General features: G+C 47.1%; 1 protein-coding gene across 1 annotated transcript in view; it reads left to right on the top strand.

Moving 5' to 3' along the window:
- SLIT1 (slit guidance ligand 1) overlaps nt 1-23,129 on the top strand; it is a 127,036-nt gene extending 103,907 nt beyond the window's left edge. Inside the window, exons 17-37 of the mRNA XM_083737927.1 lie at nt 301-375; nt 1,105-1,248; nt 1,429-1,572; nt 1,891-2,057; nt 3,482-3,614; nt 4,248-4,316; nt 6,159-6,230; nt 7,647-7,718; nt 8,197-8,268; nt 9,434-9,597; nt 10,609-10,733; nt 11,366-11,463; nt 14,009-14,148; nt 15,120-15,213; nt 15,367-15,504; nt 16,812-17,049; nt 17,197-17,327; nt 17,598-17,752; nt 18,187-18,475; nt 19,175-19,386; nt 20,045-23,129. Coding sequence (XP_083594053.1) covers nt 301-375; nt 1,105-1,248; nt 1,429-1,572; nt 1,891-2,057; nt 3,482-3,614; nt 4,248-4,316; nt 6,159-6,230; nt 7,647-7,718; nt 8,197-8,268; nt 9,434-9,597; nt 10,609-10,733; nt 11,366-11,463; nt 14,009-14,148; nt 15,120-15,213; nt 15,367-15,504; nt 16,812-17,049; nt 17,197-17,327; nt 17,598-17,752; nt 18,187-18,475; nt 19,175-19,386; nt 20,045-20,283 — 2,971 coding nt within the window. The 3' untranslated portion in view covers nt 20,284-23,129. The remainder of the gene's footprint in view (nt 1-300; nt 376-1,104; nt 1,249-1,428; nt 1,573-1,890; nt 2,058-3,481; nt 3,615-4,247; nt 4,317-6,158; nt 6,231-7,646; nt 7,719-8,196; nt 8,269-9,433; nt 9,598-10,608; nt 10,734-11,365; nt 11,464-14,008; nt 14,149-15,119; nt 15,214-15,366; nt 15,505-16,811; nt 17,050-17,196; nt 17,328-17,597; nt 17,753-18,186; nt 18,476-19,174; nt 19,387-20,044) is intronic.
- The last annotated feature ends 203 nt before the right edge of the window (nt 23,130-23,332 follow it).

Raw genomic sequence — 23,332 nt, 5'->3', positions numbered from 1 at the left:
AGTCCTCCGATTCGCTAGAGAGGCTTGTGGAATAACTCTGGCCACTGTCACTGCCTGCGCCCCCCTCGTACTCCTCCTCCTCACTCTCCATTTGCTCCCCCTCCTGTGTCTCTCCTTCTGAACCCCTGACACATATGCACATTTTTATACACAGGGATTAACTCAGTACAGAGTGGAAAGAATGTGTTAAGCAATGCAAAGTTAGTTTTCAGAGATGGGCCTAGAATACACATATATTTTATTTTATTCACTGCTTTGCTTTCCGAGCTGTATGCTTACAATCCTTTATTTCTGTTGCAGGCGGCTGAACAACAATGAGATCACAGTGCTGGAGGCCACAGGCATCTTTAAGAAGCTCCCACACTTAAAGAAAATGTGAGTATGTGGGTAAGGGGTTCTCATAGCAGAGGAGATACTCCAAAGACCTCTTGTGCACACAAGATCTGGGGGAAAGGAGGCGGCAATATGAACAGGGCTTAGAGTGCAGGAGTATTCCAACAGGAGCCAGATATTTCTAATGCAAGAGGCTGACATGTATGCCTAGAATGGAAAGGCCAAACTAGAGATGACCTTTGTCACATTGCTTGGTGTTGCATAGTTGATTTTTTAAAGTTGAACAGCTGGCATAGGGGGGCCAACCAGATCAGGACAATGGTGTGGAGTGAGGGGAGCTTTGACCCAGTGCTGGAATTGCGCCCCCTCCCCGCCCCACCTCAACTGCTGTTTACAAGGAGAATAAAGCTTCCATTGACATCAGTGGGAGCTTTCCTTTCAGTGCAAAGAGCAGGCATGGGAGGGAGAAGATTCTGATAAAGACTGCCAGGGGCTACTCGATGGGCCTTCAGAAGCAGAAACAATTTTTTTTAGAGGAAGTCAAAGGCTTAAGAGTAAACATATGGCATACATTCAAAGTGGGTTCAGCAGGCGCTGGTTGCAGAAGAATTAAAGACAGCAAAATAAAACCAGCGCTGTTGGAACTACTACAAATATTCGTCATTTGTCTCTGTTGGAGAGAAATGCTCCTTGTAGGCTGCGCACTGAGTTGAGAAAACTTTCTGCCTGCTCCTGTGTTCCACTATCACTTCATGTTCCTTGCTTTCCCAGAAACCTGAGCAACAACAAGGTGTCAGAAATTGAGGATGGGGCCTTTGAAGGGGCAGCTTCAGTCAGTGAGTTACACCTGACGGTTAACCAGCTGGAGTCAGTGCGCAGCGCCATGTTCCGGGGCCTCGATGGGCTGCGGACCCTGTAAGTTGGCCTAACTGGGGTTGTTGGCCTAACTGGGGTAGGGAAGATAGGAGAGAGCAGCAGCGGTGGGTTGTCAGTATGCAGGAGGAGTAGCAGGGTGGAGAATACTGTCAGTCTCCTTTGGCTTTCCAGGGGTAGTTTGTAGAACGGGCTTCTTCCCATTCTCTGTCCTCCTTCCAGGATGCTGAGGAACAACCGCATCAACTGCATCCACAACGACAGCTTCACGGGACTGCGCAATGTGCGCCTTCTCTCGCTGTACGACAATCAGATCAGCACCATCGCACCTGGGGCTTTTGACACGTTGCAGTCGCTCTCCACACTGTGAGTTGCGAGGCGGGGAAATTCTAACCTATTAACTAACCTCTGAACACACTCAGTCCTCTATCCCTTGGTGAGAGCTGTCTACATGGTGTCTGCTACCCCACCTTGATTGTAGGGAGGCTCCATAGCTCAGGAGTAGAACCCATGCTTTCTATACAGCAGGTCCCTACTTTAATCCTTGGCTTCTCAAAAGCGCTCCTATGTAGCAGTATTGGAAAAATCTGTCCCTAAGACCTTGGAGAGCTGCTACAAGCCTTTGCTAGATTATCCTGTGCTTGCCCAGTTTATTTATCTCCCTCCTGTACCCCTCCCACCCAGGAACCTGCTGGCTAACCCTTTCAACTGCAATTGCCGCCTGGCCTGGTTGGGCGACTGGCTTCGTAGGAGGAAGATTGTGACTGGGAACCCCCGCTGCAATAATCCGGACTTCCTACGCCAAATCCCACTGCAGGATGTGGCCTTCCCCGACTTCAGGTGTGAGGAAGGTAACTCACAGGCTCTCGGTGGGGATGAGGAGGATGGGGAGGGAGCAATTATGCAAACTGAGGCTATGATTGTATAGCAGGTGTATCTTCCCACAGACCCACCTAAGGCCCTATTTGAGTTTCCGCTAGCAGACCAGTGTAGTATAGTTGGGAAGGCTGTTGTGGTTGAACGAGGTTGATCTTCCCATTAAGCCATAAATGTCCAACCCTTTTCCCTGTCCAGAGTTGTTGCAATATGAATTTAAACCAACAGAGGGCACACAGGAAATCATTACGGAAAATGGGAGTGCCATGTATTAAGCCAGATTTTGAAAACGCTGAATGTCCATTAGCCCAGGCTGCACTGTGTGTGTAAACTGCCTCAGCCCTCAAATCTTGTTCACACATGGAAATGAGTTTCCTCACACAGATCAGCTGAAGTGGGAGGAACCCAAAGGCTGCTGTAAAGGGCAAAGAAGACTGCAGCCACTAATGAAATGATGTGGTCGCCCCATTCTGAAAGGTTGTGGGAGATTTAGGGTGTGTGTGTGTGTGTGTGTGTGTGTGTGTGTGTGTGCGTGCATGCATGTATGTCTTGCAATCTTCTTCTTCTCATACTGTTTCCTCAGTTGGGATGGCCTTTTTTGTTGTCCCAGCATGGGCACTGGTCAAGCTCAGCAGCAATTACATGGACATGCCTAGCAGTTTTAGTATTGCCTTGTGCCTTCAAACTGGACATAAACTGAAACATGGCACAAATCTTGTCAGGCATGCAGCAGGTCCCCACTTACGTAAGGGGCTGTGCCGCCGTGGTTAGGAGTGGTCTCAAGGTTCCCCCCCCCAAAAAAAAAGTCAATTAATTGGTTAAAAGCAAGGCAATTTAATCAGCTATTTAACCACTCAGTATAAATAAGTACAGTATCTTAATGCAGGAAATATTTTTGGAGATGTTTAACACAGTGTCACTTTACTAAATAGGTAAATCATTAACTGTCTAGCAAATCATCTTAAGCCGTTGGCCCTGGTCCAAACAGCAGCTTCTGATATGGTGCATCTATGCAGGGTGTGGAGGGGTGGCTGCTGTTCGGGGGGGGGGGGGGGAATTAACAGCTCCATAGCTTTTCCCATGTGCTTCTGAGAATTGAAACCCTTGTGTAAATCAATAGGAGGACATAGATGTCAAAGGGACCTTTCACACTCTTTCCAATTAAGAGCGGTGTTTTATTTGCAATGAATTAATCACACCAGTTGATTAATATTCTCAGTTCTAATTGCTGCTGATGCCTTTGGCCCTTTGATAAAGTGGGACACTTTATAATGGTGATATAAGGGCAGACTGAAATCTAGATTTCCCTGGAGAAACATAATGTCTGCTTTCAAGATCTCCTATTCCATCACCATGCCGTCTCTTTCCACTGTGAACCCTTTGGCTTGTGCCTTGGCAGGTCAGGAGGAGACAAGCTGCTTCCCACGCCCTCAGTGTCCCCAGGAGTGCACTTGCCTAGACACTGTTGTTCGCTGCAGCAACAAGCACCTGAAATCCCTCCCCAAAGGGATCCCCAAGAACGTCACAGAGCTGTGAGTAATGCTGCCTGGGCCCTTCTGCTGACGCTGCATCCGGGAAGAAGGGGCAATATGGGCACTGGCAAGTCGCACCCGTGGATGAAGGGGCTGGGACCAGCCTAGTGAGGGGCATGCAGCTTTATACCTTGCACTGTTCAGCAGATTATCCTCAAAAGCTAAAAACTGATCCAGTGCATGCCACATTCTCTGTGGGTTCAAAACTGGATGCCACTGAACTCTGAAGGGATTTTTTATTTAGGGGAATGAGTTCTGTGGCAGGTGGAAGGGGCCTGTAGTACTGTTATATTACTCTGCAGCGTTAATGAATCCAATGTTGATATCCTAGAATCAAACATCTGGAAAACTGGAAGAAAGCAAGGCAGCCTGAGACAAACATAGTTTCAGATTTAGGAGAGCACGTATGCCACCCTGTTAGAAATACAGGCGTGAAACACAGGCATTTGCACTTACAAGATAACTCTGATGGTTCTCCCTTAGCTGGCACCATTAACAGAGGAGCAGGGACAGTGCTTATCACTAGTTATAGCTTCTAGGTTTAGAGTCCTTTGAACACCATTGTTGGAAGTTTAACAGTCCTCTCCTGTATTGCTGCTGTGACCTCTGATGCATCCTTCATTGTCCTTGCAGCTACTTGGATGGCAACCAATTCACTCTGGTTCCTGGACAGCTCTCCACCTTCCGTTACCTACAGCTGGTGTAAGTATCTGAGAAGAAGTGGCCTCGCGTGGGTCCCCGAGAGCTTGCCATAGTCTTTTTTTCAGAGAGGCAGGAGATGGGCTGTGGGCTGTGGCCTTTTCTCAGACATTTGTGCAGCATGTCTGTGGAAATTTTTAGACCAGGCCTAGGTGGGGAGTGGTGCAACTCGTCCCTCAGTGGACGCTGATCAACTGATTTGGCTCACATGGTATCAGCCTTTCACCAGTACAGAGGGCCTGGTTGGGGGTACAGGAAATCTTTGTGGAATCAGGTGGCCATTCTGTTTTCAGGCTCCCAGGAGAGCACCAAAGAGAATAAAGCAGGTGCAGAAAGGCTGAGTGGCACCCAGATGTTGTATCTCCCACCTGGTTCTTCCATCAAAATGCAAAAAAAAGCCTTTTCGTTAAAACACACACATACCATAGAGCTATATGGAAGCAGAGAAGCTTCTGAAAAACAACAAGAGGATGGTCAAAGAAGCTAGCATGGAGGATAAGAAATAATTTTTGTCTAAGGGAGAATTTGAGAGGAGGCATAGGACCCATTCTGAATTACATAAAATTATGCTTAACATATTAGCTTGTACAGCTGAAGAGGAGGTGAGAAGCATAAAGCATTAAAATTAACCATTAAATGTTTTTAGATTTTAGCCGCCTTGGTTATGGGGTCGCTAAAATGCAAATGCCGTACAACTAAAAAAGCTGGATTCTCTTGAGCAAGGTGCAGTTAACTCAGCTCAGGATATTGGGTGAAGTAAATACTTCTAAAAACGCCATCTAGTCCATCTGACTTTGGATTTGGAGTTCATCCATCTCTCTATTTACTTTGGTTTCGCTGGACATTAGAATAGCTTTGCTTTTCTGCTAAGGCACTGTGAGTCCTTTAGGAACTGATTTCAGTTCCCAAAGAGGTAGATTACCCTTCTGGCATCTCTCTCATATGTGGTTCCTGGAATTCTCTGAATAATAGCCTTTTCCCCTGCCCCATTGACCCCACCTCACTGACTTTTCATCTCAAATGTTTGTTTATTGCCAAAGGATCCTTCGCAGTTTATTTTATTTGCTGGCTGTTGAAATGCAGCTGAGTCTAAGTCTTAAGCACACTGACTCCAAGATTCACTCCATGCTCTGCAGGTCATCTTGTGGTTTTCCCTGGCCTTCAGAGCATGTGCACTGCTAGATTTCCTTCTTCCTACATGATACAGTTTATCAAGATTCCTTTCTAGCAGCACCAGACAGAGAAGAGATTAGAAGAATTAGCTGACGACATGCAGTCATCAGCCCAGAGCTGTTGCCAAAGGAGAAGGCAGATTTGAAGGTGCCACCAGCGCTGCATCTGCTGGATGTTCAATCTGTGGAGCCACTGTTCACATGAGAGTGTCCTTAGATATGCAAAAGACTGTAGAGTTTGAATGCAGAAATCTGGGAAGGACAGAATTGTTCCATCCCTATTTTCTCCAATGGAAATAGGGACATCCCATTCCATAATGATTATTTTACTATTTTTACCCCTCACATCTTATTGGGTTGCCCCAGCACTCTGGGCAGCTTCCAACATAAATAAAACCATAATAAAACATTATTTTTTAAAAAAAAATCTTCCCTGTACAGGATTGCCTTCCAGTGGCTTGGGGTTGGATAACTCCATATACCCTCCAACATTTCTCCAATGAAAATAGGGATATCCTAAGGAAAAGCAGGACATTCTGGGATCAAATCAGAAACCAGGACGGCTTCTCTAAATCAGGGACTTCCCTGGAAAATAGGGACACTTGGAGGGTCTGTTCTATAGGAAGAGAGAGTTAAATGTGATGTGAGCTTGCACAGTGCTTTTGTCTTACAGGGATCTGAGCAACAACAAGATCAGCTCTCTCAGCAACTCATCCGTCACCAATATGAGCCAGCTCACCACTCTGTGAGTGCCCAATACAGCATTTGACCAGCAGATCAGAAAGGGAGGATGTCCTACTGCCTCCAGCAAAAAGAGGCCTCCTCTACAGGGAGAGAAATGCCTTTTTAAATGACTGATGTTACAGTATACTGGCTTATACTGTGCAAAGCAGGGTAGAAATGCCATTGATCCCTGGGGTCTACTGCCTGGCCAAAGAGAACATCAATTGATGGGGTGTCAGTTGCTGGTTCCAACTAACTAAACAGGAATGCATGCCTCCTGCAGTTCATTCTTGTCTACAAGGTGTTCTGTGACAACAACTACTTATAATCTGGAATTTGCTTAAATCCATGTGACCCATACACATGTACTCGTCTGTTCCCATTCTGATATTAGCTTATAAATCCTAAAGCTGCCACATCATCATAAACATTAGGTTAGGAGGTTTCTTTCTGTTCTATTGACTGTGGTGTTCAGTTTCTGAGTTCCAAGCTTAAGGGTCAACCAGAAGGGCTGGAAACTTATTTTCATTTAAAAGACAAATATAGGACTGAATGCCTCAGTCAATAAATACAATTAAATTGTTTTCTGGCAGCCAGAGCCTTGAAATCACAGGATTTTAGTAGGATTTCAGTCATCCCAATTGAAAGGGGGCTGGTGACACATATTGTTGATTGATAATATATTTAAAATCATCTTAGCAGTAAATAGAATGCCACTGCTATTTAATTGAAAGACACCTAGCCAAAAAATAAAATAAAAAAATTGAACTGAATAGTTGAACTGAGTTGAATAGAAGTAATGTAGAAAGTAAAAATCCTTCATTGGCCAGCAGACCCTATTGTTTTCTGTGTTGCCATCAAAGTTGCAATTTTAGACTCGTGCCAACTACTTGGCCAATCTGGAGAGAGTAGGAACTTCATGGGTTGTTAGCATCGTCATTGAGTGGAATCCAGCCATACCCCAAGAACACACTGTGCCCCAGTTTATGTGAGTTGCCCATAAGAAAAACTTGAAAGAAACAATGGCTTGGCTCCTAAGGTGTGCTAACTTGGGGAACTTCACAGATGGACATTTTCCTGTCCCCCCCCCCACACACACTGTGCCCTGCAAAAAACCTGTCAGTAGGCTTGGTGGGTGTGTCTCCTGAACAATGGGGGTTTGGGCACAGAGGTTTGCTGGGGGAGGAAATGCCAGGAGGATTTCCTTCTGTGAATTTTCTTAGCTTACCTTAGGATCTGAGTCCAATTTTAGGGAGACCCCCCACCCCACCTGCAGGAGAAGTGTTTTTGATGGGCACAGGGAGCAGGAGGGAGGAAACTTTCCTTCCTTTAACTAACATGGGGCTGGGGGAGGGATATCAGACAGTATGTGGGCTGGAGGGTTTTTTTTAGGAATGTGTGATGATTGAAACTCTTCCTTCTCTCCCCCATCCCTCAGGATCCTCAGCTACAATGCCCTGCAGTGTATCCCTCCCCTGGCCTTTGAGGGTCTCCGTTCACTACGGCTGCTGTAGGTACCTTGTATTCATGTATTCCCCTATGCCCCTGATCAAGGAGAATCCCCTGACTGGAGTTTGGCCTAATTCCTGGGAAACTGTTACTTTAAGAAGTGAGCAGCCAGGCAATTGGTAGTGGAGGGAGAACAATGGGCTGAGGAACCCTCCACTTGCTTAGTTTGTGTGTGTTATGTGTCATATGGACATTCACTTTGCTCTCCTTGTTTCTTTGGCCAGTTAGTGCTCAGCCACACCTCATCTGGGCATAGAGCAGCAGTCTATCATAAGTCCGCGGGTTTGTAATTCTGCTTGACATATGATGCAGATGGGATAGGGGGAAGGAGTTTAAGTCTAAAACCCACAATTCCTGACTCCCCTGGTTTTAGGCAGATCATGCTCCCCATACCTTCTTAAAGGGTCTATCACAACACGTAAGACAGGTGGGTCCCACGGTCCAGGACACTGAGAATGCTACTTGTGTTTTGTGCCCAGGTCCCTCCATGGAAATGATATTGCTACACTTCCTGAGGGGATATTTGCTGATGTCATCTCCTTATCTCACCTGTGAGTATTGCATCAGTTTGAACACCCATTCTTTCCTCTTGCATGAGAATCCCAGCTTGGCACTACTACCTGATGCTCTGTGGGACAGTACTTGGAAAGCAAAAGCTAGAAAGCATCCTTTGTTTCCTGTTGTTTATCCACCAGGTCAGAGAATGATGCTAGGCAGGGGTAAAGCCTATTTTCATTTTGGTGTGATGGCTGCCTTGGCTGACGTGATGGCAGATGTTGTGTGCTCTGCATGCTGAACAGCAGCAGAAACTGGTCTGGTTCTGTTTTCTTGCAGTGTTGCTAAAGTTTCTATTGGCACCTTTTATCAGGAAGCAGCAATCAAGCTTGCATTCCTGCAGTTTGCATCTCTTAAGTAAGGCAAAGGAGTTAGCATGCACACACACCCCCCAGGCTGTACTGGCTCTTAATGCCCAGGTGGCTGTGAGTGGGGTGGGGGGAAGAAGTTTGGGAGGAAGTTGTGCTGTGCCTCTTGTCCTCTACTACACTTCAGAATAATGTAGAAGAAACCAGTGTAGATCAGCACCCCAATGCTCAGAACTATAAAGCACTGCAACAGACTCTACCTATGTTAGAGTCTAAGGAGAAGGATGGGGAAAGGTACATTGGGGGGAAGACTGGGGTATGTTTTTTGTTTAGGGTTCCCCCCCCCAGCAGGAGCCTCAGCTTGCAGAGCAATTTCAGCCTTCAGAGTAAATTGTTTCGCAATTTACATACATCTGAAAAGATTTTAGATATGCTAATCAGCAGCACCTCTAGGCAAAGCGGCAACCCTAGGGACTACCTCTATGTGTGTTCATCACTCAGCACCCGCACCCTGAAGTGATGAGTGGTGCCAACACCCTGCATTTCGGTGGCCGCAATTTGCACATTTAGCTGCATCTTATTGAGTGATGTTGTCAGGAACTGAGATAGCAAGTTGCAAGCCAGCATGTGTGAATCATACCTTTAAGAACAGTATGAAGAAAGAGAGAGACTACCTCAGATTGTAGCTATGTTGCCCTATGAGGGCAGTTTCAAAGTCTGAAAATAGAAACCATACTTATTAATCAGTTCCAGGGCCACTAGAGGCAGCCAGAGAGATCAAATGCAGTGAATGACAGCCCCCCTCCAGACCTTAAGGAGTTATGTAGAGATTCTGGTTCTCCCTGCTTCACAGAGCCATCGGTGCCAACCCACTGCACTGTGATTGCCACATGCGCTGGCTCTCAGGCTGGGTCAAAACTGGCTACAAGGAGCCTGGCATTGCCCGCTGTGCTGGCCCTGCAGATATGGAGGGCAAACTGCTGCTCACCACTCCTGCCAAGAAGTTTGAGTGCCTAGGTAAGTGAATAAATACTTTATAGGATACCTTATACTTTATTCATTTTGTAGAGCAGCTTTGTCCAAACAATGGCTCTTTCTGGTCCACCCTACCCTGCCCAGTTGCTCTTTGGCCCTCTTCCCTTTCCCAACCAAACTGGGACCGAGGTTGAGGCACCTTAGCTCCAAGGCAGGTCAGGTGAACAGTTTGGGTAACTCCAAGTACTATAGGGCTTGGGCCTGTTGGTTGAGCATGAGGCACATAGTGAGGGAGCATGAGGGTTGTTAATGGGGAGATGAAAGGAAGGGCTTTATGCTAGTGATTGGAACTGTGGTGAGGCTTGTGCAACTTCTGTGTTGCACCACATTGCCCACACATGTGCTACTCCTATCATGTTTGGTCCATAGTGTTGAGAAGGTAAGATGAGTGTCTTGGTGAAGGAAGACCTGGAGGAAGGACACAGGCTGGAGGCTATGTTGCCTCCTCCTTCCATAGCCTTCTCATCCAGCTAAGTCACTAAAGCCAAATCCATCCTAGCTGACGTGGTAAGAGTGTCTATATAGGAACACTCCAACTGTTCGCATCTTCCAGCCTGTTCCTGGCCTCTCTATATGGCAAACCCCATTGGACTGTTTGTTCATCATCCAAAGGTCTTTCCCATCAGTTGCCACCCAGCCCCCCCTTTTTAAAAACTGGAGGAGCCAGGGATTGAACCTAGGAAATTCTGCATGCAATGCATGTGTCCCAGCACTGAGCCACAGGGCCTACTATTTAAAGAAGAAAAACAAGTAAGCACAACCTGGCTTTGTGCCACAGAGTGGGGTGGGCAGGCTCTCCTTTCAGAACTCCTCCATCTGTTAATATATATTCAGCTCCACCATTAATCCATTTGCGATCTCCTCTATGTTTCTGGCAAGTGCCTTGCAAAAGATTCTGGCCACAGGAGGATGTGTGGAAAACCTCCCTCCCGTTCAGTGATTCTTTGGCTCTGACCCCAATTTCTAGTTGTCTGGTTTCTTTCATCTATGCAGGGCCTCCCCCCCTCATCATCCAGGCCAAGTGTAACCCCTGCCTCTCCAGTCCTTGTCAAAACAGGGGCACATGTCAACAAGATCCTTTGGACTCTTACCGCTGTATCTGCCCCAGTGGCTACAAGGTGAGAAGAGGGATGGGGAGGAGGAGAGGGGTGACTAGGGAGGGTGAAGAGATCATTGACAAAGGGAAGGATTGGGTTTTCTCCCTGCTTTGGGGACCATAGCCTCTGACAGCTTGTGTCAACCAAAAGAAAAAGGCTCAGAGAAGGACCAAGACATGGTGGAAGGAACCCATTCTCCAGTTTGACAACCAGCCTAGTTTATCACTGCCATCAGGAATGGGCGAGATACACTCTCAGTCCCTACTGATTGGACCTAGAGCTGCCACTATTTCTTGGGGTGGGAGTGGGGAATGTGGAACTGGCTGTTTCATCTGAACGTTTGCCAGATGTTTTGCACTAGCGTGCCCATTGTCCCTGATCATGATGGAAACTGAACTTCAAAACTTACAGAAGACGCTTGGTTGGGAAGGCAGCTCTTGACTCATAGCTATAAAGGAAATCCTGGTGGCGAAAACAAGCAAACCCCAAAAGGACAGCCTGCATTATGTATAGGCAGCAATTCCTATTATAATTATTTTGTTCTTTTATGGCTGATGAGCAAGGACCTGAGACTGAGAAACCTCACGTCCTGGCCAGAGCTTTATAATTTGTTCTTTGTATTGTGGCTGCTACTTCTCCTTGTCTTATTCCAGGGCCAAAACTGTGAACTCTCTGTGGATGGTTGCTCCAGCAGGCCCTGTGAGAATGGTGGGACCTGCCTGTCTCACGAAGGCAGTGAAGCCAGCTTCAGGTGAGTGGGTGCTCAGCTTCTCAAATGGGGGGAAATGGTAGAGATTTCGGTAGGGACTTTGGGGAAGAGCTTAGGGCAGGAATTAGAAGAAAGCAAAGGGACAAGTTTGGGGCATGACAAGGAGAATAAAGAGAGCAGGTCTCCCTGAGGAACCTGATGGGGCCTGAAAGGAGAAAATAGGGGGAAGGGGAGTGGGGGTTGGCCGGCTGATGGGCTTGAGAGAGTTTCATACCTTGTTCTGTGAGGCTTTGGTGGTATGTGGTGGAGATGAAAGCACCTCTTCAGCAGTAAAAAAAGGGGAGAGGAGGAGGATGAGGTGTGGGAGTCCACAGGGATGTTACTGGGCAGAGAGAGATGAGGTCTCTTTGATATCCAAAGGATTCCTAATTGGTAAGGCAAAAAGCATCACCTTTTATGCTTACCTTGGGCTTAAAAATTAGCATAAAAGCAAAGAAGGCAAAACCTGTTTTCCTGGCAGTGAATGAGTGTAAAGAAATTAAAATGGTGTCTAAGATGTTTGCAAAATGGCTTCTTATAATGCATCTTAATCTGCTGTTTATGTGAGTTGGAGAAAAGAGATTAACGTATCTTTTGAACTCTGCAGACAAGAGCCTCAGGCGATCAAAACTTCTTGATTAGTAATCGTGAGAGTGATATTTTGGTGGCCATATCCTTGTTTATGGTGCTCTTTCGTTTACTTCTAAATTTACAAATTATAAGGGAGGAATGGCAGAGATTTACAGTGAAAGGAGACAATGAATTTGCCGGGGGCTTTTGCAGCTCAGCTTGCTTGGAACATGTGAGCTTGGCTTTCTGTAATGGAGTCTCTCTTGAGGCCTCTCCAGACTAAAACCAACGTCCTTCTGAGGTGCAGGCCATCATAACAAAAGCTGGATGTTTTTAGGGGTGCTTTGTAACAGATTTGGGGGAAAGATTTGGGAAGCATTCTGTTGATACTGTGCAAAAAGGCACTCTTTACCCTCCACCAAGATTGTCCACCACCACAATCACTAATCCTGGAAGCCGTAGTCAGTTTCTTTCTGTAAAAATGGGTTGAGACCCAGCAGGGGAAACCTTTTAAGACGTTTACAGCCTCTTGGGGAGCTATAGCTCTGGTTTGCAGTTGGACCTCAATGCACAGGACTCCTCCCCACTTCACTCTCCAGAGTACAGTGTGGGTGGCTTTCTGGGAAACAGACCATAATTAGTGGCTGAAAATAAACCACAGGCAGTAGAGAGAGAATGGGGCCCTAGCCCTTTCTGTGTACCCAAATTGCCAAGATGCTAAATGGCCTCTCATCCCGTCACCATAACAACCCAGCATCTTCAAAGCCAGCACATAATGTCCTTTGGGGGTTGACAAAGCTGTTTGCCTGCACATGCCAGACTAGATTCTGCCTTTGGGGAAAGGTAGTAGGCAGGGAGATGAGCCCTCTAGGAAAGGATATCAGGACCCTCAGCCTGCAGAGCAATTCAATATGCCAGAGACGGAAGGTCATCAGTTCTTCCACCTCTGCTTCCTCTTCCAGCTAAATAGGCTACAGGCAGTATAAATGGAAATGACAGCATATGCAGCACACACTCACCTGTGCTTTTAGTACAACAACCCCCCCAACACGCAAATATATGTGAATGCAATGCGTCCCTTTCCTGATGTGTGCACAGATGTGACATGGTGCACGTAAATGAATCTCAAGTTCAGACCCACGCAGTACATAGCACCACATGCATTATGTGCATAGAACTGTAGATACAGCACACACACTGATCTAGCTTGGGCATGCAAATGCAGCCATAGGTATAGCTTTGAAAATTGATTTTATTTGCCTGTTTGCTGGTTTACATTTTTATTTAAATTAGTTGTATACTGCCCTTCATGAAAATGGATTTCAGGGTGTTTTATATAAAAAAATTCAACAACCAGAGAAAAATACAATAAACACACCCGAAACCACTGCTGAGTAGCAAGAAACAGTTAAGTGACAATACTTAAACAAACATTTAGGCTCATTTAACCTTGAGTCTCATATCCTCATAGCCTTCTTTTCTTGCCCATTCCAAGGGTCCTCTTTTCTTCTTCTTCTTTAACCCCTCCCCTGCCCTGCCTGTTCCACTACTCAACTTAAAGCCCCTCCAAGTCATAGCTGTCAACTTTTCCCTTTTCTTGCGAGGAATCCTATTCGGAATAAGGGAATTTCCCTTTAAAAAAGGGAAACATTGACAGCTATGCTCCAAGTGTGTCTGCCCTGGAACTCTCCTGGAAACAATAATCTCTTTAACCCCTTCTATACCAAGTGGCCTCCAGAGTGGATCCATCTACATCCTACCACTCAGAGACGAAAGTGTCTCAGGCGCAAGACAGTGCAATATTCAGAACCATTGGCGGAGCATTGAATGTTCTTCTTGGAAAGCTTCCTTTCACTCTTCTTTGGGCTCTTTTCGAGAATGATAAAGAAAAACCACCCACAAAACCCCTGAAATGCCCCAAAGCGAGTGGCTTCTAACCTCTCAGTTTGTTAAACAACCCTCATTTCCCTCTCGACAGGTGTTCCTGCGTGGATGGATTTGAAGGTCCAACCTGCAGCCTAAGGACCAACAACTGCAACAATAACAATTGCAAGAACGGTGCCACATGCATTAATGGATCCAGCAATTACACATGCTTATGCCTTCCGTTCTTCACAGGTAGGGCCAGGCTTGTAATGGAGGCGGATAATAATAATAATAATAATAATAATAATAATATCTTTATTGTCATTACCCCCTCTGTTCTGCTTCTCTGCACTTGAAGAGAAGCAGAAGAGAGCTAAGGTAGCAAAGCACAAACTTCTAAGCTGGTCAGTGCCAGAGGCAGGTTTATCCTAAGGATCTGACTCCAGTGCCCAACATTTACTTTTTTTAGTTTATTGGTAGCACCTCTCCTCCACCAATACCTGAAGATACCCTGTTGCATTCCCAAGTAGCAGTTCCCCCTTCCCTGCCAGGTTAGTACCTAGCCCATGAACAATAGTGTTTTTCCTTGAAAAATAGAAGATCCACCTATACCCTGGTTGAATATTGAGTCAGGGTTTGGGAGTTAGATACAAATAACAGCATTCTGGGCTGAAGTATGAGACTATAAATATTTTATTTTAAATTATTTCATTAAAATTATTGTTAAAAGAAAAACCACCCCTCAAAGTAGTTTGCCATGTATTGTCTGAATGGAAGGTGTCCATACCTTATCTCACAGTGCTTCTAGTGGGCTGCGCATAAGATAAGGTTGCCATACGTCTGGAATTTCCTGGACATATCCGGAATATTGTAGTACATCCTGCTCAGATGTCCGGGAAAATTTGGACGTATGGCAGCCCATGTTGACAGTGTTGTTTTTGCTGATTTTCTTAAAAACTAACTTAAAAACTTCATGTGAATCTGCCCAAAAAGCTCAATAACTTTGCCGGTCCAAAAAGCTCAATAACTTTGCCGGTCCGGATATGGAAACCCTCCCATAAGTTGTTGGTTCTGTTGCACGGATGCAAGTGATGGGACAGCAAAGGTTGTTCTTCCTCGTTCCTTCCCTTTCCTTGGGGGAGCTGGTACAGCCACAAGCAGACTGGGCCCGGGGGACATGGGGCCTGAGCCTGCTTCTCTCTACTTTTCTCTCCTTCCTGCAGGGACTTACTGTGAGCAGCTAATGGATGTCTGCTCCCTGGAGCTTAGCCCCTGCCAGCATGATGCAGTGTGCAGGGCTACCCCTGATGGGCCCAAGTGAGTGATTTAGCAGCTACCTTGGTGGCATGGGGGGAAGCAAAAAAATTTAAACCTACAGCAAACCAGGGGAATTGCAATAGACTTCTAAAGTAGATAGGAAAGGGATGCAGCTACAGCCAGTGAGTGCCTTCTTCCTGTCCCTGCCTACAGGTGTGAATGCATGCCCGGCTTTGTGGGAGATAATTGCAGTGTAGACTATGACGACTGCCTAGACCATCGCTGCCAGAACAACGCCAAGTGCTTTGATGAGCCAAATGGGTATTCTTGCCTTTGTACCGGAGGCTACAGGTAAGGTTGTGAGATGGGCAGGAGTATATACCAGTTCAACTCATTCTAAGCTACCTGAAAATCTCAACACCTGGGATTGCCCTCTACTGGAAGAGTTCCTCTTCCACAAGGGTGGCTGGGAGAAAGAGGTACAACGAAAAGAGTGATCAGTTATTACCAGAAGTGTCAAACAGTGATTAGTTTTACGAGCCTGGCTGTTTCCAGAGTTGTTTGACTGCGCTTACGAGATTAAAAGAATGCACCTCACATTTGCCGGGACTTTGTACCACACAAGGAGTTACATGCCTAGTGTGAATTGCTCTGCCCACCAAGGAGACGAGACAAGTTGTTCTGAACATCCTGGCAAAAGTAGTTCCTGTATATAGGGAAGTAATGTACAGAGATATGTGACATAGCTCTGTCCTGCAGCTGAGGTCAGCTTAAAAGACTTGGGGCACATGCCCATGACATAAACCTGCATAAATGTAGAATGCCTCTGGGCAAATTAAGAGGGTGGCAGGGCCAGCTCACCCATGAGACAAGGTGAGGCAAATGCCTCAGGTGGTGGGATCCACAGGGCAGTGGATTCAGCCTCAAAGGGATGCTGTGGTGGCAGCAACAGCTATGGTGTACTCCTTGGAGGGCAGATCCTCAACAGCCCCCCCCCACATGCCACCTCTACAGTGACTAGGGAGAAAATGGTGGGGGCTGCCCTCTGGGCATGATTCAGAGTGAGCCCCCCCCAAATGGCCTTTGATTCCCACTTCAACTGCCCAGTAAGGTTGACTTGATACTCTCTATGTTCCTGATGTAGATCTTCACTCACCCTTTCTTCCCTGGTTGGTGGGGAGCACACCATTTTGTGGTTCACGTCAGGTGCTAAAATGTATTGGGCTGGCCCTGTCTGCTGGACCACCCCATAAGGACACCCCTGGCCAAAGATATTCTGGTTGTCTTTATTGGTGAAGAAGCAAACTGAGTAAAGTGTGTCAGTCTTCCCTTGGGATTCAGGGCGGTGTGATGACTTGTATGTCACTTGAGTACTTGCCTTGTCCCATTCACTTGATGCCCCAGTTCAGTGAACTGGAGTGCTCTTACTGCAGGCACAAACAGGGACCAGGAAAGATCATGGGGCAACACACATGCATGTGATTCCAGGCACATTTTACTCAGTCTCTGGGAAGAGGAAAATCAGAGGAGAGTGCACACTGCCTTAAAACTGTATGAGTGCCGCAGGGTCCAGCTGTGGTCCTGCTAAAACCCTGTGGTGTTATCCCCAAGTTGCCTCCCGCAATTTGTGCCTTGTTGTGTTCAACCTCTTATCATAGTGGCCAGCTCTGTGAGATTCCACCCCATGGCTCCCTTCAACCCAGCCCATGCGAGAGGGCAGAATGCCAGAATGGTGCCAACTGTGTGGAGCTAGGCAGCCGTGCCTTATGCCAATGCCTTCCTGGCTTTGGGGGGCCCAAATGTGAGAAGCTGCTGAGTGTCAACTTTGTAGACAGGGACACGTACCTCCAGTTCACTGACCTACAAAACTGGCCCAGCGCCAACATCACTTTGCAGGTAAGCGTTGATGAGCAAGGCTGCCGCCTCTGCCACCTCAAGAGCGGGCATCTGCCCACACTCTTCATCCGTGCCATTTGTGGGGCTGGTTGGATTGTAGAATTAATGTTTCTGCCCCTTGCTTGTTCATTCCCTCGTTCTCTGCAGGTCTCCACGGCTGAAGACAATGGGATCCTCTTATATAATGGGGACACTGACCACATGGCGGTGGAGCTGTACCAAGGCCATGTGCGCGTCAGCTATGATCCAGGCACCTACCCCAGCTCTGCCATTTACAGGTAGCCCTCTGCCTTTGGCTTCTCCTTCCAGCTCAGAGTGACCCTCAGTCATTGAGCAAAGCTGCACATTGACCATGAAGGCAAAGGGAAGGGTTTGGGGGTCTGGATCGTGGGGAGTTAGTGCAGAAGTGACAAGGAACACAAGGCAAAGTGGATACGGGTGCTGCACTTCCATGCTGGATGGGTGCAGATGGCTGTGGATGCCAGATATCAGGACCAAGGTTGGGTGTCACCAGCCTTTCCCATCCTACACCTCCCTTCTCTCCCTAGTGCAGAGACCATCAATGACGGGCAGTTCCACACTGTAGAGCTGGTGACCTTTGAGCGGATGGTAAACCTCTCCATCGATGGAGGAGACCCCATGACCATGGACGGCTTTGGCAAGGCCCACACGCTGAACTCTGAGGCTCCACTCTATGTTGGGGGTAGGACTGTGACTTGGGCCCAATCCAGTTGGGGAGAAGGGGGTGGGAGAGGCTGGTATCTCTGTCACCTCCGTGCTTGCACCTGGAGGGCATTAACTGAATGGAGAACTCCTTCACTCTTCTTCGCTCACGTCCATTGGATAGTAATGATGCAAGAGGAACATTTCTGTTATTCTCTCCAGGGTGGGGTGTCTGATTTCATACTGCAGGGCACTAAGAGCCAAGTGCCAATCTGAGGAGGAGTAACGGGTGCTGTGGCAGTGGGGAGAGGGGAGAGAAATGGAAGAAGGTGGCTCTTAACATTCCACACAGCATTCCAGAATAAGGAATGCTCTTTTCCATCTCCACCAGCACCCTCTCTCTTTTCCCCAGGACTTTGCTCTTCCCTCTCTTTCCTGCCCCTTACCTTGCTGTTCTGGCTCTCCCCTCCGCAGGGATGCCCGTGGATGTGAACTCTGCCGCCTTCCGCCTCTGGCAGATCCTGAATGGCTCCAGCTTCCATGGCTGCATCCGCAACCTTTACATCAACAACGAGCTGCAGGACTTCACTAAGACGCAGATGAAGCCAGGGGTGGTGCCCGGCTGTGAGCCCTGCCGCAAGCTCTACTGCCTGCATGGCATTTGCCAACCCAACACCCCTCATGGCCCCATTTGCCACTGTGATCCAGGCTGGGTTGGGCCCCATTGCGACCAGCCCATTAGCAACCCCTGCCAGGGTCACAAGTGAGTACACAGCAACAGAATCCCCTCCACCCTTTCCTTGTGGGCTTCTTCTCTCACTGCAGTGCTGGGTGCAAGATGGAGAACGTGTTGGGAGGGATTGCAGCTCAGTGGTGGAGCATGTGCTTTTCACCCAGAAGGGGCCAAGTTCAATCCCTAGCATTTCCACTTTGAAAGGATCAGGAGCGACCTCTGGCTGACACCCCACAGAGCCACTGCCTGTCAGAGCAGACAATTTTGGGGTAGATGCACCCATAGTCTGACCTGGTATAAGGCAGCTCCCTGTGTTCCTAAGTGTGACTGGAACTGCATCTTGTGAGCTCTGATGGGCAGTATTTTGCCTCTCCTGTTTGCTCATCTCCGATGAGGCGGGGCAGGCAGGGCATTTATGACTGCAGCAACAAAAGCAGAAATTAGTTGTCTCTAAAGCCCAGCACAGGGGCATAGGTTTGGGAACAGCGTTCAAGAACAGCACATACCTAATTCCAACTCCTCATTCACCTTTAAAGCAGCCTCAATAAAGCTGTACCTGTGTGTTTGGATTCACTTCTTTGTATTCCTAAGATGATGTTGGAGAAGCCAAGGTGCACAGAGAATCTTGCAGGTCCTTCCTATGTTAAATGCTGCTTCTAGAAGATGGTGGCCTAACTGCAACCTTTTGAATTCACCTATATTTAGCTTTATGTTTCACTCATTCTACAGGTGCGTCCATGGAATCTGCATGCCCCTTGATGCCCTCTCCTATAGTTGCCAGTGTCAGGATGGCTACAAGGGAGCCCTGTGCAACCAGCAAGGGGAACTCCACAACCCATGCAAGAGCTTGCAGTGCGTTCATGGTCAGTGCCAGATCTCAGACACAGGCGAGGCCTTCTGTGAATGCAACGGGGGATTTGATGGCGACCTCTGTGACCAAGGTCAGGCACATCTCCTTTTCTTCCTTACATTCCCATGTGCCCCATAGTTAAGGACCCCTGAGGGCCCTCCCCTGATAAGACGCTTGGGCCTATACCTAAGCTGCCAGTATTGTGTTAAGCCAGGTATGCCCACCGTGGGCAGAAGAAACCCCAGCCAGGGAGTACTTAGATGTTATTTCTTGCCTAGCCTCTTCCCCTAGTAAGTTTTCTAGCAACTGTAGACCCTCATCCCTTCTGTTGCACCGGCTGTAAATGGGAATTTGAAATTCCGTGGTCCCACAGAACAGCCAGTGTTGTACATCCCAGTACAATACCATTGCACTCTTCTTCCAGACACTATGGCCACAACTTTGGTAAGGGAGCATGAGCAACTGAGCCACAAATTCTTGATTCCCCACCCCCACCCCACCCTGTCCTGCCTCTCTGTCCTCTCCTTCCATTGACAAAAAGCAAGACCAGATAAGGGACAGATAAGATTTTTTTCTACCTGTCCCTTACCATTCAGAAGGCAAGATCATTCATCATAGTATGCTTATACATACTAGAATGCCCAGTTTTTTGAGTTGACCTTCACCAGAACCCCAAGCATAATGTGTAATGAAGGCTTTCTCAGAGGAGCCTCCTTGCCTGACTTCCCTCTTCCTAACGTTTTCCCTAGAGTCGGAGTGTCGGGGTGAGGCCGTGCGAGACTTCCACCAGGTCCAGCGAGGCTATGCCATTTGCCAGACAACCCGGCCTGTCTCCTGGGTGGAGTGCCGAGGATCGTGCCCAGGGCCAGGATGCTGTGCAGGACTGCGCCTCAAGCGCAGGAAATACACCTTTGAGTGCAGCGATGGCTCTTCCTTTGTGGAGGAGGTGGAAAAACCCAGCAAATGCGGCTGTTCCCAGTGCATGTAGCCTCCAGCAAGGGACAGGCCGGAGCCAGAGACAAGTGGGCCAGGCCTGCCCTGACAGAGGCCTTGGGAACACCCTTGCCATCTCCTCTTGGCCCTGTTGCTGCTTGGAAGAGGGGTGGGGCAGGGCTCTCAGTCTGGCAACGGAGCATCTCCTTTGGCATGGTGACAATGGCTCCTCTGGATGGACCAGACAAAGGTGTAGATAGAAGACTTTTGCTGGGAAATCCAGCCCAACAGATGTATTTATATCCAGCACAGACTCTATCTGGGGCCACTACTTGTGCACAATATGGATTCTTAGCAAGCCTGGCCATGCCTGTTTGTTTTGCCCAGTGTGGTGCCCTGAGAGGCCATGTCCACAGCTCATGCCTAGACACGGGATCCTGCCATTTCATATCTTGTCATTTTACCTGGTGTTAGACCCTGCTATCCTGCACCATGTCTGTCTTTTTCCCCCCTTTTCTTTTGGCAGTTTTGCTTTTTCTCTTGTTGAATACCCACCTGTTCCTATTCCTACTGGCTGCTCGTTGCAACCTCATCTTCTGTTTATAGGACTAAATTGCAAGTAATGCAGAGGCGGCACCCGGGGCAAAGGCAGGAGGATTGTGTGCTGCAGAATTAGCAAAGATAAAATCCCTTAGGTGAATGGGAAGCGTTCGTATGAACAGTTGCCTCCTATACCGGATGGTTGCAAGGTAATGTATTTAAAAACAGCTAAACCTTGGAGCTGCAGTCTTGTCTCAACTAATAGCAAAAAGGAGCCACACTTGCTCCACGTTGAATGATCCACCAGCATTAAAAGGACTTACCACCACTTCCCTAATTTTGAAATCCTATACTCACTTAGCTGGGAGTAAGCACCATTGAACACAATGAGACTTAACTGCCAAGTAAGCATGTGTAGGATCTTGTTGCATGAGGGCTGGAGAAACCTTGGCTAGCAGTCTTCCTGTTGTACCTCTAATGGATGGGACAGGGAGACTTACATGTCCCCAGTTATAAAGCCAGCCATCTCCATGATTTGAGGGCAGCAATAGGGACAGACGTAGTTTTCTCTGGTTCTGCCTATATCACTGCCTTTCTACACCGCAAAATCTGTCTTCTGCCCAAATGCCATCTGGTTTGCTGTAATGAAAAGTCTGGATATTTTCAGAGTGGTGCCTGTTCTGCAACCCAACGTCTGTGAACTCGAGAATAATCATTTTCATACCCATCATGCTCACTTTCACCTGCCTTTTAGAACGGGAGGGGGGGAATGAATTGCATGTGTCTCTTGCACTCAGTTTACTGTAGCATTACTCTTCATACACCAGGCCCACCCACAAAGTACCATTGCCCTCTTGTAATGGGTTGTGGGGTTGGGTATATCAGCCACCACCTGCAATAAAAGCTGAAGCACAGGCTTCCAAAGCAAGTGCTATAGATTATTTGCTCAGGTGGGGTTAGGCCTGGGCCACAGCATCAGAAGAAATAAGATGGCTCTTTAAGATCCAGGCAGTTAAAATAAACTAAGCTGACAGTACCTTCTCTTGCTATGTTTCCAAATCCCTGTTTGATAGAGTTTTTATGCTAGACCCTGGACAATAGAGCTGCAAATTGGTCAAAGACACTTTTGATCTAACTTATTCTTGCAGAGAAAAAGTAGTTTGCACTTATCACCACTAGCTACTGACCAATAATTAGAAGTAAAACCATTAGAGTTGCGGGGGGTGGGGGTGGGCGTAGAAACACCAAGCCAGATTCCTTCAAATTCTGCACATGAAAAGTTAATATCTCTGATCTATATGCACTATGTTAATTAAGCAAATCTGAATATTATTTGCAGAGTTTGCTCTGTTTCTCTTGGTTGGGAGGAGAAAAGAAATAGCACACAGAAGCTGCCATTCCCCAACCACTGGAAATGCTACTTACCCAGCCTGGGTTTTTGAGACTTCCATCAGGCAGAGGGTTTAAAGTGTGTAGGAGACACTTGAAGGCTTGAAACAACTTTGTTTAAAAAAAAAATCGAGATGATATTCTCAGGATGCAGAATTTTCACCCAGTAGTCATGCCAGAATCCAGTTGCTGAGAAACAACGTGCTCTCCGGTACAAGCCTGGTGGCCTTGGCTGTACATGTGTTCTTGTTTCCAGGGCAACCTCAGCCAGATGCTTGTTCCCTGAAACTTATGGATCATGTTTCCTATGGTGGAGGGAAGTTTCCCTCCTAAAAGGTAGAGCTACTTGCCTGGAAGCATCTGGTACATGTAATCTCAAGGTTGCAGGTTTCTAGGAGGTACATTGGATATGGGAGAAATAAAAGGGTAGCATCTCAAGATACCCCCTAGTATAAAACAATTGGTTATTAGAAGCACAGGTTTTCAACTATACACTATATTATGGGTAAAACCAGCAGCAAGGAGGCTATCCCTTGCTCCTGCAGAGAATCAAATGGATGGCTAGTTGCAGGGGCTTCTACAGGGGCTCCCAGCTTGTATCTCTGTGTGTGCTAGTCATGCAGAACCTGCTAACTCTTCCATTGCTGCAGGTTAAGAGACAGAAACTACATGACAGCAGGGCATAAGTTGCCTTGCTAGTACTAAAAGCCTTGACTGGTGACTTTTGCAGACAGGTACAGCATGAAACTCTGTTAACATAACAGGATCTGCGGGGCCATTTAAATCTGCAGCCATTCTTTCATATTCTGGTTTTGCCATCTTAAGTATTTTTCATTTCTATTTATTATAGAAACCTCAAGAATGTTAAATGTATTTTTCTTCACACTGAGAATGTGCAGCTTTTAAACTTCCATTTGTAAGGTTCCTAAACAAGTTCAATTACACAAAATAAACTAATTAGGGTTTTTGGAATTTCTTACGACTTCACATTTCCGATTATAGCCATTACACATATCAAACGGAAAGTATCTTATGTCTGATTTTTTTTTAAACTGTGCCTGCCACTGCAGTCCATACTTTGGTAATAAAGTAGATTATATTGGGTATTGTTTGGTAGCCATATGCTGCAGAGGGCAATGCTTGATGTTCACTGTTCATTTTGTCCATCATGTACC

This window comes from Podarcis gaigeae (assembly GCF_964106915.1).
Source record: "Podarcis gaigeae genome assembly, chromosome: 5".
Classification (NCBI taxonomy): Eukaryota; Metazoa; Chordata; class Lepidosauria; order Squamata; family Lacertidae; genus Podarcis; species Podarcis gaigeae.
This window is presented reverse-complemented; position numbering and strand designations above follow the sequence as displayed.